This window comes from Crocodylus porosus, unplaced genomic scaffold (genome assembly GCF_001723895.1).
Source record: "Crocodylus porosus isolate Cpor-Errol unplaced genomic scaffold, CroPor_comp1, whole genome shotgun sequence".
Classification (NCBI taxonomy): Eukaryota; Metazoa; Chordata; order Crocodylia; family Crocodylidae; genus Crocodylus; species Crocodylus porosus.
In genome coordinates this window covers 162,699,955-162,720,919 of record NW_017728886.1, presented here as the reverse complement: position 1 = coordinate 162,720,919, position 20,965 = coordinate 162,699,955, and the positions used below count along the sequence as shown (strand labels likewise).

Sequence of the window (20,965 nt, the reverse complement as noted above, 5' to 3'; positions counted from 1 at the left end):
TTCACTATGATATACAAGGACTGCAGCAAACCATTGTCAATAGGTTCCTTTCAGAGCAAAAGTGCTTTAGCAATGACCACCTGTGCATCTTTCCTAATGAGACTGATAAAGAGTATCACAGTAATAACACTACCACACAAGTGGGAGACTAGATGCCAGACATTGTATTCAACTAGGAAGACTTTTCAGATAACTCCCCCCACCTCCCCACCAGTAACTTCAATTCTAAGCAATTTTTAAGATTGCCATCTCAACTATCTGCTTTCCTAAGCTAAAAAGTAAAGCTTATATTTAGCATATCAGGCAAAAAGAGAGACTGGAACAGAGACTCTGCTGACAGACACCAGCAGAACAATACTTCATTATGAAAAAAGCTAATCCACTTATTAGAATTGTTAGTTTATTGAACAATGAGGCAGGGGAATCTACTTTGACTCTCTTACTCAATGTCAGTATTCCAACTGATACAACAGAAGTTAGTGGAAAGGAGGAGTCAAGGGGAATGAAGATAATTTAGTCTGACAGAGCTACTAATGTCTAACAAAACAGAGAGAATCACACATTTGCTTTTCAAACAATACACCCTGTTCTAAGAACCTCTTAAATTATCAGCCAGCCACTAGCCTACTTGTAATAACAGACAGCAAAAAGTACCTAAACTAAAATGCTTCAAAGTTCCCCAGGAACTAGGGTCCACTTCCATAAGAAAGGAATGCCAAGAACAACAAGACACCAGACAAGAGACCAGGAGCTCTGCATAAATTCACATCTAGATAATGGAGAAGGATCATAGAGAGCTGCAGGTTGTTGATTTGCAGCTGTCTGACCAAGCCATAGACCAGTCCTCAAAACCAACAGCAGATCCCAAAACAAAAATAAATAAATTAACCAATGAAAACAAAAATGTAGCCAGGTTTTGAGACTTTCAATTCAAAATGTTTAAGGAAAAGTCCAAAACATGAAGAAGCTTGTGCCAACATGAAAAAAGGCTACTGCAAGCTCAGTGTTTAGACCAGGAGTTGGCAGCCAATGGCCTGTGGGCTGGATCTGGCCTGCAGAGCCGTTTTAAAAGGGCTGCAGGGCTGGGGGGACTTCAGCAGCATTCCTATGAGGGTAGCAGGCTTCGCCCACACTGTGGCCGGGTAGCTGCCAGGTCAGAAGTGCTGGCCCACCTTGGAACCGAGCTGCAGTGTTTCAGCCTACTGTTCGTTACCTATGGCCGATGCTGCTTTACACGATTCGAATGCAAATTATAACAGAGAGTAATGTTTAGCAACAAACTTTAATTGCTAGCCACATCCTTCTCACAAAACAGGGTGGCAGGTATATAAAGCACAAAAACAAAACCGTGCGTTGGTTAACACTGTACACTGTGGCTGCCTACAGACATGCTCATTTGCTTTCTAATTGGAATGGCTCCAAGGTCGTCTCACTGTCACGCGTATGAAGCCCCTGCTGCATTTCAAATGGCTGCGGAGGCACTTTAACCAAATCTGGTCAAATGAGCTTTAGATAAAGCATCCTGTGGCCATTTTGAAATGCATGGGGGCACGTGACAGTGAGCCGTTTTAATCAGACTGGCTGTCCGGGAAATGCTTTAATTAACACTGCCCTCCGCCTCCCAAGCACATGTATAGGCAGCCGGTGTGGACTACCCGTTCTGTGGGGTCCTCAGGGAGGTAGAGATAAGGCTGCACCTGTGCAGGGAAAGCACCAGGAGTTAAGGCAAAGCAGTAAGGGAAGGGAAAGGATAGAAAAGGGCCGCCAGGCGAACGGAAGGGTTCAAGGAGAACAGTCAAGGAAGGTTCTGTTCTACACCCTTTAAAACTCCTATTGACTTTATCATGGGCTTTAGTTGGAGTCTCCTTCCTCCTGGACTACATCTTGATGTGGTGGGAAAGCTTGTGTGCTCCAGTGACCTTGAGAATTATGCTGGAGTATGGCTCACTACAGTCACCTATGGCAGATAGGCCAAAGGGTAGGAGAGACAGTAAAGGTAACCCATTGGTCACCCTGGAAGATCCCTATAGAACAAAGCTGCTAGAGAAAACTATCCAGCCTAACAAGCTTAAAACTCATTCAGATCAAACTGGCACAGGAAGATTGGTGCTAATCTTAAGATTACTGAAGACGGAAGACCAGCATAGAGGCCCGACATTCCAGTGGAAGAGAGGCATAAATGAGTGAATACAGCGTGTTCTCAGACTTCCCTTCTCCGCTCCCTTCTGTCCTTTTCCCATCACAAACTCAGCTATGCCTCACCCCCGATATTCTTTTGCTCCGAGAAGTGACTGGGGGAAGGGGGGAGAGGAAATCCCATAACCATGCTGAGGTCCTCCCCTATAATACGTTCATTCTCTCCTCCTTCAGTTTTAACATCTTCCTCACCAACTTTTCCACCTTAACTCAAATCCCACACCTATGATCTAAACACTGTCCTGCTGATTGTCCTTACTTTTTCTGCTCTCTCTACACACGACCTTGCTATTTTGATCATAATGGAAATGAAAAAATACACTGTGACCTTCCCCCTCCCACTGGGCCTATCCTACACCTCCTACTGCTTTTGACAGAAGTGTATTGGCTGTTCTCCCCATCAGATCCTTTCACTTTGCCCTGGTGATCCCATCCCACCTACCTCACACTACCCTCCTTACTGTTCCTTGGTCTCACTCTCCTCCGACTCCTTCCTTTACAAACATGCTTATATCTCTTCAATCTTCAAAAAACATTTTCCACTCCTGATGCCACTAGCTTTTCCACTTATACTCCACCTTCCTTTCATTTTTTTGTTCACTGAGATTCCTATTCAAGGTCACTGTTTACAGGTCCTTTCCTCCAATTACATCCAAATCCTCTCCAACATAGTGCACTTAGCCAAAACAACTATCAGTCTCCAATGACTTCTTCCTACAGAAAGAACTCAGAATTTAGACCCATCCTCATTACTTATCAGTAAAATTATATTTTTTGCAGCCAAAAAACCTTTTTTAAACCCTGCCCTACCTTGACTTCCATGGTTCTCTTTGCCTTGCACTCCCCTTTCCTTTCCAATTGCTCTTTCAGCCTCTTTTATAAATCTACCTTATTCCTAACCCACCTCGTCCATCTCTGGAGGCTCTATAGAGCCTTATCTTTGCTCTTCTTTTTATACCTCCACATCTTATCTGCCAAAGTCAAGCACCATCTCCACACATATTGCTCACAGACCTACCCCTACTGCAGATCTGTCTTCTTCTATCCAAATGAAAATCTGGGCCTGGCTCTCCAGTATCTGTCCACAGATACATGCATTGAGGTGGCCAGTACAGAGTTCTTAATCTTCCATGAACACCTTCTGACTCCTTTTCTCAATTGCTAGGGACACCACCATACTGTCAGTCACTCCCATCTATTGCTTATGCATCACTGTCACTCAGGCCCATGTAGGTCCTCACTTCCAAATCATATTTAAGATGTACAGATTCCTTCTGCATAACACCTTGAAGAAGAGGCATTTCCCATTCGTCCATACATCTAAAACTCGTCTAGGTTCTCATCATCTTGCATTTCCGGTTACCATAACACGCTTCTCTCTGGCCTTGACGTGCCATTTTGCCCCACCCATGGCCTCCCAGAACACTGCTGTGAAAAAAAAAAAATACCCTGTCACTTGGATTACTTCACCCCTTTCTTTGCATCCTTCCATTAACTTCCCTTTAATAGCATCCAACAAGTTACCTGTATTCACTTACAAGGCCCTTCATGGTACCTCCTCTTAAAGGCAATTGACTCCTGCCTTTCTACTTTGCCTACCTCCTCTACTTCTTACTTGTTTTGTTTCCAGACAAGCACCTGCATTTGCTTCCCATGCTACCTTTCCCATGCGGGAGGAGTGTTCAGTAAACATCCACAAGCCATTTCATTGTTCTTCAAATACCTCCTTCAAACTCTCTCTGCGTACACACCCCTTTACAGTATGTACTGGTATGCTGAGACCACCAATTTTTATGCTGACCAGTACTGGCTCTATGTCAGTGTATTCTCCTGTCTGTCTGTATCCTTCTGTTGACTTTGGTTTTATGATTGTAAGGTCTTTGAGGTACAGACTTCGTTTCACTTGTTCAGAGCAGTGGTTTTCAACCTGCCGTCCGCAGACCTCTGAGGGTCTACAAGACTATGCCTAAGGGGGCCACAAAAGATGACTATGATTGATCTTAAGTAAGCGAATACCCACACGTACAATTCAAAAGGGTCCACACCTCCATTTGAAATTTCCAAAGAGGCCTGCACTTCCATTTGAAGTTTTTTTAGGGGTGCACACATGAAAAAAGGTTGAAAAAAATTACAGGTTTGTAGCTTAGAAGGTGGGGCCCTCACGCTTGTCTATCATGGCCCCCTAGCCACATGTCCCAGCACATTTCAGGAAGTTATATCGTGCTACAGCATGGAGCAAAGCACCAAGATATGCTCAGGTACAGTGCAAACACTACTCAGTCACAGAGTTGTGTTGCCAATGCCAAAAGCAAATAAATTAGCATGCTTAACTTATTGCAGGCTAGGCCTCTGGCAAGAGCCAAACACTAGTAGATGTATTTACTAGAAGAAATTAAATCATGTGAGCTGCAGACATACTCCACCTTCAAAACCCACTCTAGTAACAAAAATTATTACCGGCTTAGTTAAAACCATTCCTAAACTTTGCCAGAGGCTTTCTACATTTTGACTGCACAAACAATTGCAGACATGTCATTTGAGGCACACACCTGAACAAACCTGATCAGCAAATGTGAACAACATTGTAGGCGAAGCAGGAGATGGCCTCAGGCTTGGTGGCCATGGGATTTGTGCGCCGCACCCTCCTTCTTCACATTCCAAACTAAATTTGCTTCAGGAAATTCCAATGGGACAGGGAATAACCCCACACTCAGAGCCAGGGAGGTGGGCTGGGAACTTAAAAGGTACATTTTGCATTTTTGTCCTTATTTATATTTCTGTTGTAAGGCAGAATTTACATTCGGGGGCGTGTTTTGGTTTTTTTAAATTACGCGTTAAGGGTGCAACGAGAGAGCAAAGAGGCAAGCAAGCATTTAAAGAATAATTATAAAGGACCACTGAGGAAAGCCAGTATTAACTGGGTGTGGAGCAGTCTTGCAGGCCTCTGTTAAACAGGGCTTCCAGCAACTCCAGAATTTTAATGGAAGACAGATATCGATTCTGGCTTCAGCTCCAAACCAATAACCTTTTGCTCCATAAAGAATTGGGTGGTCCAGTCACATCCCAGAGCATGTTACCTGTATATTTCCCTTGTTAGGGGACTGCTGTGCAAAATGCAGCCTTGTTTCAAAGTGCCAATGATACACTGGAACAACACTGATGTGTGGACAACTCAACTATGCTTGCCCTATCCAGTTCACAGTAGGTTGGCATGACTCGCTTGCAACAGTTACTGTACTCGGCCGTACCATAGTCACAGCACCTGTATATGCTACGTGTTAATACATATGAAAAAGCAATCTCAAAGAATGTTTATAAATAGGAAGGGCTTGAAGCTTGTTATATTTCTTTCAGGGATGTATTTGGTAGCCGTGTTGGTCTAAGACAAAGAGAAATGCAAAATACTAGAACTCTTGGTTCAGAGATGATACCTGCCTTATCTGTACATCAAAGAGCAACTTACACAAAAACTCTCTTGTGGACCCAGAGGAACAGACATCTACCTTCAGCTGTGCAAAATGAAGTTTATTTTCTACCTATGGGGACTTTTACCATCTTTAATTTTCCCTCAGCCTGAAGATGGGCACATGTGCCCAAAAGCTTGTAAAGAAAGATACATTTTTTTGCGATTTCTTACTTGTTATACTTAAAATCATCCAGGATAGTCCATACTGTAGGTGACTGGGACAGCAAAAGAAGAGAGGACAGTAGTTGTTCTTTCCTTTCTATCATTCTCAAATAATGTTGGCAAAGAACATGCCATTTTCCTTTCATTTCCCATCACCTTTTACAAATGTACTTGACTTGCCATTCATCAAGTGGAATACTTTGCCTATTGCAACTCTTCAACAATGCCCTGGCCTGCTACAGATACCAAGACCCCTGGGCCCATAGACTGGACAGGTCATGTTTAATAGATATGACCACTCAAAGAAGCCTTCCCAGTTTCAGAATGAAGGCTTCCTATAACTCAGGAAAGACACAGGACTTGCTTTGCCCTGCTAGCTTGCTGGGCACTGTACTTTACAGAAAAATAAAGCTAGTTTCTGCACGGAGGAGCTCCGATGTTTTGGAGGCCAGCATTGTTGAAGTGTCAGGCTTCTCTTTCAGTTCACATGAGATTCATGTTTACAGACCAACATCTTTTTGACTTTGGAACTGGATTTTGCAGAAATCCAGAAATAAAATACAGCTAATCCAGTATGAGTAAAGTCAAGCTTGGTTTGGCATTTTTTCTCCATTTAAAATGGCAACAATATATTGTGGGTTTTTCCAAGTATTCATTACATTTAGTCTGGATATAAATAAATCACTTCCATTTCACAGCTTACAACAAGAAATTAAATCAACTTACACTTCGTAGCAACATTTTGACTGAGGCTTTGGGGTTTTTTTTTTACTCTAGTTACTAGATGTATACGTGTTCAGGAAGAATTCCAAACTTAAATTCTATTTTTGATATCAAAGTAGGTACACAAAATATAATATTTTAAGCAGCGTTATTTGAATCCCGATAAAAAGGAAAAATGGTTTATTCTTTTAAAGACATGGGGCCTACTTCAATTCCAGTTTAAGTCCCAAAGCTAAAGTCACCATTGGCTTCAGTGGGCCTTAGATCAAGGACGAAGAAGCTTTTTAATCAAGCCAGCGGGATGACATAACTTGGTGTTTAGGACATGAGTCAAGCTACTGTGGATTGGTTGACATCAGTTTATAGGCTGGTTTTCACTGCAGTTCTTAAGGTTATAATACAAGATGATATTCACAGGCAACAGAAGCATTCAGTTGTACGATGCTGATGTGGGTATATAATATTTCAATTGCTTAAGTGCATATACAGCAGCTACGTTGATTTTTTGAACAAAAAAAGTTTTTGTTTTTTTTTTGCCGCTGACTATGCCTTTGATTCACAAAGGAGAATAGAGTACATTAGCAGGACAACCCACAAGCTGTTTGAGTGTTTCTCCATGCTCACAATTATTTTTAATAGGGCAGATTTGCTGGAAGACTTTTACTTGTGTGCGCGCGCACTTGGTTATCTGCAATATTACTTGTGCAAAAGCAGAGTACAGCTGAGACCAAGGAGATGTGACCTGCATTGGAAAGTTTCATTCCATATAATGATCTTTATTTGTCCTTACTGGGTACGTTCAAAATTGATTATTATTAGAGGCCTATTAAAAAACTAATTGCAGTATATAGCTACAGCACCAAATGACCAAATATTGTACTGCGGTAAAGCAAAATTAGGGATGGAATAATTAACATAACAACCATAAAATTCTATTTATATGTTGACCAGTAGTGAGTTTGATTATCTATTGTAGAAGGATGCTGTTTGCAGTTTCATTATAGAAAGTCAACTTTTACAAAAAAGAACGCTGCTGTTTCTCATGGTTAATACACAGTCAATTCTGCTTAATTTGCCACTCCAAAGGGATTGCACATAAACAGTCAATTACCTGGTAGTGATCAGTTATCAAACATTGATAATAGGAAGGTAGAAAGCAGAGGGCATTGGCATGGAATTGGAATGGTGATGAATTAAACAATAGTAGGAAATTATTCCATAGGTGTATTAGCCACAGTTTACAGTAATTTACTACTGTATGCCATGAAAATAGAACCACACCAGGAAAAAAAGGGATGCTTCTGATCCTTAATCATTTTTATTTTCCAAGCAGAAGATCTGACAAATAACTTCTTCAAAAGTTTTTCTTTTTAGAAGTCATTTTAAAAGGAAACAACGTGCATCTTTCTTTACTTCTTTTACATTTACTTTGCCTGTGGAAAATAAGGTAAATAGACTAAGATGCATATTATCTTTTTTCCCCTTTTAAACAAAGTTGCAGAATTGAGGACCTGCAAAATAAATAAATAAATAAATGCCCCCTCAGCTTTTTCCAAAGACATAGTAAAGCTACAGTATTCTTGCCAAATGGAAAAAAGAAATACAGATCTGTGTTTTAATATCTGTCCTCTAATGTGTAAAGTTGTGAACATTTAAAAAGTTCTTTATTTTTACTCAGATTTGGAAAAAAAACCCTTATTTTAAAGAAGTCTTCAACTTGAGCCTTTCAGCAGTTGTAATTAAACAGGGAGTCTCACGATGAATGCAAGTATTTTGATCATAAAGTTTGCATTACTGTTTTTACAGCACACAAGCAGCGGACAGCTGGTTCCATCTTTGAATACCTTAAAATCTAACCAAAAATACAAGGTTTCTGGGATTTTTAAAAATCTGATCTATCAGCAATCTGGAGTTCTTAAAGCCTGGGTAAGAAGGTAAAAATGGGCTTAGGGGAAAAAAAGTCCTTGAAAGACTGTTTCCATAAGCCTGAGGTAGATATCTTTAAATGGAAAGACAGATTAAGTTCTTTGGGTAGATCTGATATCTGATATTTTATTAGACCAACTAAAGTAGTTGGAACAATTCTTTGCAAGCTTTCAAAAACACTCTTCTTCAGTTTGTACCCAAAAGCTAGCAAATATGACTTTTTCCAACTATTTTAGTTGGTCTAATAAAATATATGAGATTTAGCAAATGTCCTTAGACCAACACAGCTACATCCAACACACCTCAAATGGAAAAGACACTCTACCTTCCACCAACCTGACGGAAGAGCAATTGAGAGCTGGACACATGAGAGAATACAGCATTTATAATGACAAGTAAAGTACTTATAACGTGACAAGACACAAGTTTGAGTTTTTGTCCAATTCTGGCAGATTCCAAGAGTACCTGCCTCAGTAGGCTGCAGAGTTGTTTTAGGTCTGTTTTACAGAAAAAGCTACAGAAAAGTAAAAGGGGTTAAAAAATTAAATTTTATTTCTGCCTGGGGAAAAGTATTAACTTGCTTCCAAACAGGTTTCTCTTCCCCCATTATGTCATGCAGCAATTGAATATAAAACCCTTGTGTTCATGGGTCTTTGGGTTTTGTTTTGTTTTGGGGGGGTTTGGGGGGGGGGGAGGGGCAGGGGGCAGTGTGGGTCGAGAAGGGAAAAGAGGGAAGGGAAAGCAAAGAGAATTGCTAAACCTTTCAGCCAGAGACCTCTTCTTGAGGATGCAAGTGCTTAAAGTTTTTAAAGGTTGCCACAGTAAAGCAGCAATCTAATGTTTTTCCCCCAAACATCTTCCACTCAGTCAAATAATCACCTTTCACATGTTTTACAGACTTCAGCGATACCACAAAGACTTTTATTTCCTTAAGGACTTTTATCCAGGAAAAAAAGTAACTGCACAGCCACATCCAGATGAGCGTGGATGTGCGATATGGCAGCAACACATGTAGACGTTCGCTGCACTGCTACCTTGCAGCACAGGGTTTGTTTGTTTTTGGGGGGCGTTTTTTGACTGTGGGAGATCCCAAACTCAAAAAACCCCACATGCCTTAAAAAAGTGGAGTGATACACATGGTGGAGCACATGCCACCCAAAACCAGAGCCTGGCCTGCTGGATCCATGCTGCAGCTGCCAGCCAGGCTCCCAACTGCAGGACTGCCGTGGCTGCAGCTCCCAGAGGCCCCCAGGACCCCAGGTAAAGCTGCTGGGGCCAGCACAGTTGCTGGCTCCAGCCTCCTCTACCCCACTTGGGGTAACCTGCTGCATGCCACAGTGCGCGTGGCATGGGTGTTCCCCAGGGACAAGTAACAGTGGCATAAGGTGTGCCGCTGCTACTTGTCCCTGGGGAAACAAACACCTGTGCTCATTTGGATGTGGCCAATATGCCCACTGGACAGTGATGAGGTTTTTAAAATTTAGGGAATCACGTGGTAGATGCTGAAAAAACACTGGAGGGCCATGTTTTCAGCTGCTGTAAGTCAGCATGGATGCAATGAAATCCAAGGCAATCAGTTTATTCATACCAGCTGAGAATCTAACTTACCTTTTTCTGGGTTTTTGGTTGTAGCTGTGTGGGTCTAAGGACATAGGCAGGCAAGGTTCTTTGAGTAGATGTGATCCCTTTTATTAGACCAACTGAGTAGTTGGAAAAAAGTTCTTGGCAAGCTTTCAGGCACAATCACCCTTCTTCAGGCAGAGGGAGTCTCAGATAGGAAGTCTCTGCTCTACTGAGACTCCAAGGAATGAAAGAAGCTAAAAGTGTGACAGGATGTCAGTGAGAATGTAAGTAGGTAGAAATTAGGAAAACAAAAGGTAGAGCAGGGAAGGGAGGAGGGAAAGCAGTGTGGGAAATAAAGCCAAAGGTAAGTAAGGGAGACTCACTACTAGTCTTAATACTAATACTAAACTTGCTTACTATTACTACTACTTACCACTATTACTACTACTATAGAGTCTCCCTTGCTCACCTTTGGATTTTTTCCCCCACCTCCCTTCCCTGCTCTACCTTTTGTTTTCTTAATTTCTACCCATTTACATTCTTACTGACATCCTGTGATGTCACACACATCCAGTGATGTCATTCTCACTGCCATCCTGCTTCTTTCATTCCTTGCAGTCTCAGCATAATGACTTCCTATGCCTGAAGAAAGGTGCCCAAAAACTTGCAAAGAACTTTTTTCCACCTACTCAGTTGGTCTAATAAAAGATACCATATCTACCCAAGAACCTTGCCTACTTACACACTCAATTTGCCAATAAAGAGAAGACAAAGGTCTACAGTCCATTTGTGTTTGGTACTGGTGAATCAGGAACAGTGTCTGATACTCTTACGCTTAAATCAGAGAGGATAGTTAACATTACCGGCTATTAGATTATTTGGATGGGACACATAAGGATATACTTCAGTTGCTCATGGGGGCTTAACAATCTGTCTTCAGAAAGCAAGCATAGAACATGTGGATGTAGTAATTGCATACTTCACTTTTCACTCAATGATCTCAATGTATTTAAAATAACACACTTTAGATATGAAAAAATAACAAGAAAAGATGGATGTCTAGATGAAACTTAAAGTCAGGAGAAAGAATTCCATTAATTACGGTTCAATCCATTTTTTTCACCTCATGGCCCACGAATATACAGAAAATCAGTGCAAAAGCTAGGAACATAACCAACTCTACAACATTAACATCTAGCCTCCTTTTTTCATCTCTTGCCATACATTAGGAACACCCAAGTGTAATGAGATTTGAATGCAAAAATAAATGCTTCTTATCTAGTAGAATGCATGCTGTCATTGCATAAGCATATTCAATATTCTTCTCCCCTCTAAAAAAGTGAAAAAGGCTAAACAACTGACTTTTGAGATCCTGCCTTCTAAGGAAAATTAACTCCAGATTCACTAGCTTGGGTATAATTTCATGCTTAGTTCTCATAAGGATCATTGCTGCATCATAAATGTTGTAATATACTAGACTGCTAGTGGTTTCTGATGGCCAGATTACTTCTTGCTTCAGAATAAGAGTGGACAGATGTCACAGAAAAAAAAAAAATAGCAGACCACTGTTCATCACATCTCCCACAAATATTTTTGGAGCTCCTCCACATCCTGAGCCACATTTTTGGAGCTCCTCCACATCAAGATAACAGGAGCTTGAAGCTTCCTGCTTCAAGCTTGTGCACTAAGATACCTCCTTGCTTAAATATTCCATTAAAATGAAAGGGATTCCAGCCTTCCAAAGTCTACCATTTCCCTGGTTTCTCAGAAAAGCTTCTGAAAACTCACTGATCCCAAGTGAATTTCATACTGCATACAGCATCCAATACAAGAACTAGGGGGTAACAAAATTAATCTAGTAGGTAGTCAATTTAAAACTAACAAAAGGAAATTCTCTCTCACACTGTGTGCAATTCAAGTGTGGAACTCATTGCCACCAGACGTTGGGGAAGCTGGCAATTTAGCCCCATTCAAAAAGGGATTGGACAAATTCTTGGAGGAAAGGGCCAGCAGTAGCTATTGAGCATGAGAGTTAGGGTTAAGAATTTCCTAGACCTCAGATGCTGGACGATGCAAGTAAGAGGAACAGTGGAAAAAAACCCAGTTTTTGCAGCATCCACTCTCTGCCATTGTGTGACAAAAGCCCATCTGATGTGCCAAAAGATCATGGGCGTGGGCCCATTATGGATAGCTGTAAGTCTTCCTTAATAAGGGAGGCCATCAATTAAATCAAAGAGATAAATAATGAGAAAACAGGAAGGCGAGTGAGGTCATATGTTAAGAACAAGGGATGCAGAAGGGGATGCTGAACAACACACACCAGGCAGCACCCACTGCCCCCTGAATGAGTCACATGGGCTTATGGTCTGACCCAGTAAATGGCAATTTTTATGTTTCTATGTTCTTACGCATTTGTTTCAAAGGCCATAGTGTTTGAAGACAGGTGAGAAAATATGAATTCTCATATTCGACTTTTTAGTTCTCACACAGGTTTGGACAGGATTCCCCATTTCAAAGAGGTGACTGGATCCTAAACGCTTAAAAGGCTGATAGCGTACAGCTTCCAGGAACACTGTTACTGACTAGAGGAGGATATTCTTGCATTTTTTATACTTTTATTTTAACTACAAATACACACGCACTTTTTTTGGCTGGGAAGTGGCTTTGCTAGTCAGGTCAGAGGACCCAACACACCAAAATGCACCAGGACTCATCTAGTTTGGTATCTATCCCATGTCTAGCAATGGGGCATCAGTGCTCCAGTGAAAGGAATAACACAGATACAGCATAACTGACAAAAAGTAGCATCATTATACAATTAAAACAGTTTCTTCCTGACTCTGGTTGACCAGCTATGCCCTAAGTACGAACATTAGTTGTTAGCAGACATGTAAACTTTGTAGACAGTATAACACAAACGAATAGATGCAGCACTGAATTCAGTAGCCTCAGCGACTTGACAGAACTTGCTACATAATTAACATTTAATCTAGAAACACATAGTTGTGAAATTCAAAGAGTTAAAGTTCCCACTGTTATACTAACCTAGATGCACTGCGTAACAGTTCAGAATCACTGTTGGATACCTCAATATATTATCTGCAGTATTTAAAGATGTCACCTTAAAATAAAATGAAGTGCCATTTTTATATGCATTTTCTTGGCTTAAAGATCACCTCTTGACAACAGCAGTGACACACTGACCCTGTCTCAGAGAAGGAAGACCTTCCAGTACTCCCTCTCTCCCCAAACATCAACAGTCACACATGAACATTTACATTTCTACAGGTGGGAAGAGCTATAAAATTAAACATGAAGCCATGTTAATGCAATAGGAAGTGGAGAATTAGGGCACTTTTAAATGTGCGCCAGAGATGAGGAGGATGGCACTTTAATTAGAGTGGCTCTGAGAGCCACTCTTATTAAAAGTGCCACAGCATCTCACGTATTCAGCATCCCATGCTTCAAAACAGCGGCAGAGGCGCCTGAACTAGTCAAGCACCCCCACTACCATTTTGAAGTGCAGGGACACTGATACAAGAGATACATGAGGCTCTCCAGCAGACTTGATCAATCGCTTGTGTACAAGCACCCTTGGAGTTTTACTTCAATGATCTGCAGAATTTACGCTTGTGTTTTGACAGTGCAGGGACCTGAAAATGCAGATCAAGTGCACTGGGTATACAGCTAGTTGACTGGACTGTGTGCACATGCTGGAGGATTTCTTGAGATGCGTACTGAGCATACAAAGCGCTCTGGTTCTATTATGCACAAAAATTTAAGTGGACTGCCTGAGTAAGAAGCAGCCAGAAGGCTCTTAAAACTCCATTAACCCTACAATACCACCATCCAGGCAGGAAATAGGCGCTCCAAAGCTACATTTTGGATACCACCTTGAAAAAATCCCAAAGAACCAACACATATGGTAACCATTCTGCTGAATCCAGGCCCACAGACTGCACAAAATCTGAATGGCTCTCTCAAGGGAAAAGGTACATGCTGAATGAATTGAATCGAACAGCTCCATTAACAGCAGTCGTGGGAGATGGAGAGCAGACTATAAGCCTGGGTGCTCTACCAAATTAACCCATTTACATGGCTTCTGAGTGATTCTGGAATGCTGTGTGCTATTTCAGAAGGCATTTATTTTATTCCTTCCCCCCCTCCCCCCACAACCCCACCATGTGTTTAATCCCCACTGAAGTAGCTACAAAGTTTTTCAACCATGCTGCTAGACTTTAAAAAGCCATGACGTTCAATGCTTAAGTGTCAGACTTATTGTTCCACTCAGAGGGCTAGGTGGATTTGATCAAACAGCAGCACTAACTTGTCTCTTCTTGCTGATACTGAATGGTAAGAATTTCAGCCCAAAGGGATTTTCTAAGACAGGCAACCGAAAACAGGATTTAAAAAACCATAGAGCCACATCAAGCTTAGCTACAGGGCAACAACTGCAACATATTCCTGTTGTCCATTACAGTACAGGCAGTCCTTGGACTTAAGACGAGGTTTTCAGGAACCAATCATGTCATAAGTCAAAATGTTGCAACTCGGAACCAATTTTCTCTTAAGAAACCATGTTAAAAATGGGGGATTGGTTCCTGAACCAAGGCCTGATACCATATTTTCACTAAAAATACCCCAGAATTTTGTATTCAGTCAGTTATAGATGAGTAATATAGCTACATGAATGTATTTATATTGTAAATAGCAATCATATTGATTTGGAAGGACTTCTTTGAGGTGACTTTGCTGGACTTTTTGAAGGGCTCCTGGTTGGACTTTTTGAAGGGTTCTTGGCTGGAATCTTCCCAGGAGTCTTGGCTGCAGGTTTTGCTGGAGCCTTGTCTGCTTTCTTAAAGAAAATGTCCAAGGAAGTTTGGACAGATGTTCTCCAGGAAGATGAGCGACGAAGCGAACTTGTTTGCTAGCATGGCATCGCATCGGATCAAGCGTTGTAAAGTAGAAACTGACATCATGAAGTTGAAACAGGGTGTCAATTTATAAACTTTGTGAGTGTGAAACATAATTCGAAGCGTTGTAAGTTGAGGACTGCCTGTACTCTACCGCGCAGGTATTTACCACATCAGACATGGTAAAATGAAGGCAGTGAGGTTAAGTGATCTGACCAAAGTCACATGGCAGGGCAGTGGCAAAACTGGGAAGAAACCCTAGTCCTCTTTAGCCTCGATTCTCAGTGATTTCAGCACCAAACTCGCACTGAAATCAGCGGGCATTAGGTACCTAAAATACCTCTTGAAAACCTGGCCCTGTATGCCAAGTACTTGGACAGTTTTCTAATGTTCTGCAGTAAAGGTTCTCAACTACAGCTGGAGAGACAGCAGAATTGCTTGCAATGGTTCAGGATCTTGCTATTCAACTCGTTCCATGGATTTTTGTTTATTTATTTTTTCTGGCTTTTTTAGTTTACTGTTACTTGGGAACCGGAAGCAGCTGGAATTGTGTCTCATGTCTCAGTATATATTTAAGATGGATGTAATTTACTTCTCATTACAAACACCAGCCCTGTCATTGGCTGCCTTGGTCCAAGGCAGGCAGGCAGGCTTGCTCAAGTTCAACATTCCCTAGGGGGCCCTTCAGAAAGCCATCAAGCTAGAGCAGATGGGGGGTAGAGCAGATCAGGATGCACATAGCAAGAGTCTCATCTTTCCAAAAGAAGCTCCAGAGGACAACATGCAGCTCCTTAGGAGTTGAACTTTTTTTCCCCCAACAAAGGGAAAAAGAAAGGGAAAAGGGGGGGGGAAAATCACCAGATAATCAGGTGATCACAGAAACCCAAACAAGTTTAAACATGACTGCACAGCTGAAGACGTGAAGCAAACATGACAGCACAGACTCAGGCTGAGCTTGCTTAAAGGAGCCTGAAAAATTGGAAGAGCAGAGGGGCAGCCACTGCTAGACCCGCTCAAGATAAAAGGGATCCGAGGCAATTTTGATGAGTTTCCTATAAAAAGCCTGTGTGCGTGTCTCTGTATGTGTGCGTCTCTCTCTTGCTCTGTGTGTGTGTCCGTGCATCTGTGTGTCCCTGTGTACGTCTCTCTCTCTCTCTCTGTGTGCATGTCCCTGTGTGTGTGCACACGTCTGTGTCTGTGAGCATGTTTCTCTGGGTCTGTGAGCCTCGCAGTCTGTCTGTGTGTGTGTGTCTCACTGTATGTTTCACTGTGTGCCTCACTCTGCGTGAGTCTCTCAGTCACTCTCCCTCTCAATGTGTGTGTGTGCACATGCGTCTCGCACACACCATGCGCACGTGCATCACGCACTCTCAGCCTGTGCACATCTCGCTGTGTGCATCTCACTCTTTCACTCTGTGTGCTTGTGTGTCTTGCTGTGTGTGTGCGTCTCTCTTTCACTGTATGTGTCTCATTCTCTCGCTCTCAGTCTGCGAGTGTGTGTCTGGCTCACTGTCAGTGTGTGTGTATGTGTGTGTGCGCGCACGTGCGTGTGTGTGTGCGCACGCGCCTCGCTCTCACTGTCTCTCTTGCTTTCTCTCTGTGTGCGTGTCTCGCTCAGTGTATGTGTGCATCTTGCTCTCACTGTGTGTGTCTTTCGCTCTCTCACTGTGCGCGCGCATCTTGCTCTCTCTCACTCTGTGTGTGTGTATGTGCGCATCTTGCTCTGTGTGTGCGTGCATCTTGCTCTCTCTCGCTGTGTATGCGCGTCTGTCTGTCTCGCTCTCTCGCTGTGTGTGCATGTGTCTCTCTCTCTCTCGCTGTGTGTGCATGTGCATGTCTGTCTGTCTGTCTTGTCAGGCCAGCCACAGCTACCTTGCGGGCATTCCCCGAAGTCCATGCTCAACTTCTGAGTGGCTGTATGCAGCAAAACAATGGCCGGTTTACTTAAAAGCTGGCAAACTTTTTTCCTGCTCGCTCTGGATCCAAGCCGCTGCAACAAGAGATCGACTTGAAAGGGAGCGGAGTGGAAAGCTGCAGCATTGCACCCACAGCCCAGCCCACCCCCTCTACCTCCTTTCCCTTCAGGATGAATCCGGCTGCGATAGAGCCTAGTGGGCTTCTAGCCCCTCGGCTTTTGTGCCTCCTTTTGTGTCAACAGCCCCTGGCCGCCAGCGTGCTGCCCACACAGCACAAACCTGCCCTGCCTGCAAAACTGGACCGACAACGTCCAGGCGCCCTAGATACTCGGGAAAGCCGCTCTGCCCGCGGATGCAGGGGGTGGGGTAGGCAGCATCCCCCACTCCGTCCAGGGCGGAAGGAGAGCAGCTACCACCCGCGATCCCCTGTGCGACAACTTGGGACAGACTTTCCATCAGGAGAAACAACGACCAAAAAAAAAAAATAAAAGCTGGGGGGGGGTCCTCCATTCATTGGCAAGGAAGGGGAGGAAGGAAAAAGGAGCTGCTGCGTCCCCAGCCGAGCTCGCCCCGCGATCTCCTCACCTTACTCTTCACTTCCACCGCGCTGCAGTCGGGGGAGCGCAGAGTCTGAGACTTGTTAAAACTCCGATTCATGTTTCCGGCCCCCCGCATCTCCCCGCGGCCGCCGCCTCCTCTCCGCCCTCGCTCCGCAGGGGCCGCCGGCCCCGCTGCCTCCGCCTGCGGGGCGCGCCCCCGCCCGTGGAACGCGGCCGCTCCGGACGTTCCAGCCTTTGTCCCGCCCGCCAATCCGAGCGCCCGCCGCGCTCCCTGCGTTCCGCTCCGAACAATCGCTCCGCCGCAGCCCGCAACGCGCCCGGGACTCAAAGGCAGGGCGGGAGGAAGGCTGCCCGGCCCGGGCCACGCCTCCCGGCCGGCCTCCCCTTCACCCGCGCCCCTTCCCCCGCCGCGGGAGGCAGGCTCCTCCTCCTGCCTCCAGAGGGTGCGCGTGCAGGGCTACCCACGGCCCTTCTTGCTGGCTGGAGAAGCCGCGCAAGGGGGCTGGCTGCGTGGGGCTGCTTAATGAAGGGGGTCTCGACTTCTTTTGTACCGGGACACCTGGATGTAGGCATGGGTGAACCCAGCAGCTGCCTGGATAGAAAGGGGCGAAAGGACAGAATGAAAACAAAAAAAAATGTGATTGCAAAAAAAAAAAAAAAAGTTTTAATACAGGTTTCCCTCGCATTATGCTCTACTTGCATTCCTGGGAAATGGCAGATAACTCGAATTCACATAAAGGGAACCCACTTTACAATGTAACAAATAGGGATATGCTCCAACATGGGTGACCGGTGCCGCTTGAGTCAGAGGGGGCATGTCCCATCCCCCACAGCAACCAGTCAGGGACTAGATCTCACTGACGGAGAAGTGGCCGTGGCTGCTTCTGCCGGCAGCCCTGCTCCCCAGCCGGGGATCCTGCACCACCTGGAAGTGCAGCTGGTTCACCTAGCGGCCCTGCTCCCTCCTGGCACTCTCGGGGGGCAGCAGTGCTCTCACCTGGCCCCCTGCCCATCCCCGAAGTGGTGAGTGTGGCTGTCAGGGGGACCACCAGCACTGTCGGGGGTGCATGTGCACCCCCTATGCGTCACCACTGTGTTCCAAGACCTTGACTGTACTCACCCCCAGACCGATTCCTACCACTTTTACAAGACAATTTTGGTACTCACAAACAGCTACACAGGGCACTATCATAATGGGGATGGCAGCAATGGAAAAGTGTTGCAGACAATGAGCGAGGAGCACAGATCCACACAGGAGACTATATTTTGGCACGGGTCACTCCCACAATGCACTGCACAAAAGTGTGGTTCCACCACACCGATCACATAAGAGTGAACCTACCTCACATATAACAAATTTTCGGTATAAAAAGGGTCATTGCATAAGAGTGAATTGGCACGTACAGAACCCGCATAAAATAAGGGAAACCTGTATTGTGCATATATGGGACTGGCAATATTATCAACTGAGAACAAACTATCTAAAGACATTGGTACCACAGATGTGATAAAGACTTTTGCAACAAAAAAACAGTTATCACTAGCAAAGGGGGGCCCCATACTAAAAGTTTGCCAGGGGCTGCCAGAAGTCTAGGTCAGTGTTTCCCAACCTTTTCCAGCCCAAGGCACACTTACATTAATAAACTGTGTAAACACATTAATAATTACATTTTCCGTGGCACACCTGTTAAAGCCTTCCCCATTCTCATACCTATTTTAGCTCATTGCCATGGCAAAATTCTGCAGCACGCCTGTTCATCTCTGATGGCATACTTTTAAGCTGCAGCACACTGGTTGGGAAACGCTGGTCTAGGTATGGCACTGTGTACCAGGACCCATTTGTAAACATTGATGGACAGTCCTGACCCCAGCGCTCCTCGCTCCTGACCCGCTGCCCCCAAGTGTGTAGGCCATGGGGGGCCCCAAGCAGCCTCTTGCAAACTGGAACTCTGCCAGCCTGCAAGGGAAAAGCCACAGTTTCCCACTTTTTTTTCCCCTTAAAAATCCATTTTTTAAGTTTGTTCATGACACTTTTGTATATTCTTTCATATATTTGGGTGGCAACCCACAGATTGAGAAACACTGGTTTAGTCATTGCCCTCTCTGTTCCCCCTTGGAAAAAAGGACAGTTTGAATCCACATCCAAACTTCATGGTTTAATCTCTTCATCTCCCATCTCTCACTCTCTCTCCTGCCTCAAATGCTGATGCGAACCACAAGTATGCAACACTGCCCCCAAAATGTAGCAGCCCAGGCATAAAACTGGCGTGTAGGCATTATACCGAGATAATGATTGCCAGCAGCGGGGCGGAGCCTCAGATCTGCACACACTTGTGCATGTGCTATGATGTTGCTAGAGTTAATTAGTGTCGGGAAATCAGTGGAATTACTCTTATAACTAAAGTCAGGTAGCTAAGCACATGAAGTGGGCCACAACTCAAGCCAAGTGTCCAAAACTGGAGCAGACACCTCTCCCCAAAATAATGAGGTAAAAAAAAAAGGAAGCTTGAAGGGCCTTGTGGCTAGGGTTCATATTTCCAAGGTTTCCTTTGTAACTAAGATGGCTAGTAACATATTGGATTTTAAAATGAAAGCTGATAGTTTCATGTGATCACATGACTCACCCAGCTGGAGCTATATGAAAAACTCTGGCAATCACGAGACTTAAGATAAAATCATACAAGTTGAGAATGTTTCAAAAACAATGAAAAAAAAAGATCATTTTCTTTAACATTAAAAAATTAATCACTCCAGAAAAGATCGTTCTCATATTTTAAAGAACTGGGTCTTTTTCCTTGCTGGAAAAAACCTAATACACAACTAATTTTACAGGAGATGTAAATGGGCTATCCATAAGACACTAAAAATGTAGAAACAAGTTCCCTCTCTCTTACAGTACAGTCCTAGTAGATCCCAATCCTACAAAGATTTGTATGCACACTTACCATAGCACATTGTGAGCAATCCTGTGACTTCAATGGAATGACTCTATGAAGACAGTGACACCCTAGGTGGCTGAAGCATACCTGTGATTTGAGTGTTGGAAGGGCACTTCATGTCCCAAAGCTTGTCTAACATCCCTCCTAGCCACTCCTTGAAGCCTACCTGGAAGTGAGACTCACACCCACTGAAGTCTATGGGGGCAGGGGTGGGTTCAAGGCCAGTCTGTAGTGTAGTGGAATCTTTTGAGATTAAACTTGCTGGACAGATTCAAGATGTTTATGAGTACAATCACTTAGAGCCTGAGAACAGGATTTTACTTTTCTTAATTTCCTCTTACAAATACATTGATTTTTTTTTGTTCTCTTCCCTTGTCACCATTTATTATTATTAAAGTTATTGTGATGATGATAGCACATAGGAGCCTTAGTCAGTCAGTCAGCGTGTAGCATCCTCAGTGGCCACGTGCAGTTCCTGTAATCCGCCACTGAATTTAGTCACACACTCACACAGAAGTTTAGGACTGAAAGGGACCTTATGAGATCATCGGCAGTGGGCAGCACTGACAATACGCATGTGCTGTAATGTGTATACACACAT

The 20,965-nt window shown here is 43.8% G+C and overlaps 1 protein-coding gene across 1 annotated transcript in view; it reads right to left on the bottom strand.

Annotated features, from left to right (window-relative positions):
- Nucleotides 1-17,587, bottom strand: part of PARD6G (par-6 family cell polarity regulator gamma) — a 97,992-nt gene extending 80,405 nt beyond the window's left edge. The window contains exon 1 of the mRNA XM_019544496.1: nucleotides 17,451-17,587. Coding sequence (XP_019400041.1) covers nucleotides 17,451-17,540 — 90 coding nt within the window. The 5' untranslated portion in view covers nucleotides 17,541-17,587. The remainder of the gene's footprint in view (nucleotides 1-17,450) is intronic.
- Between the last annotated feature and the right edge of the window lie 3,378 nt (nucleotides 17,588-20,965).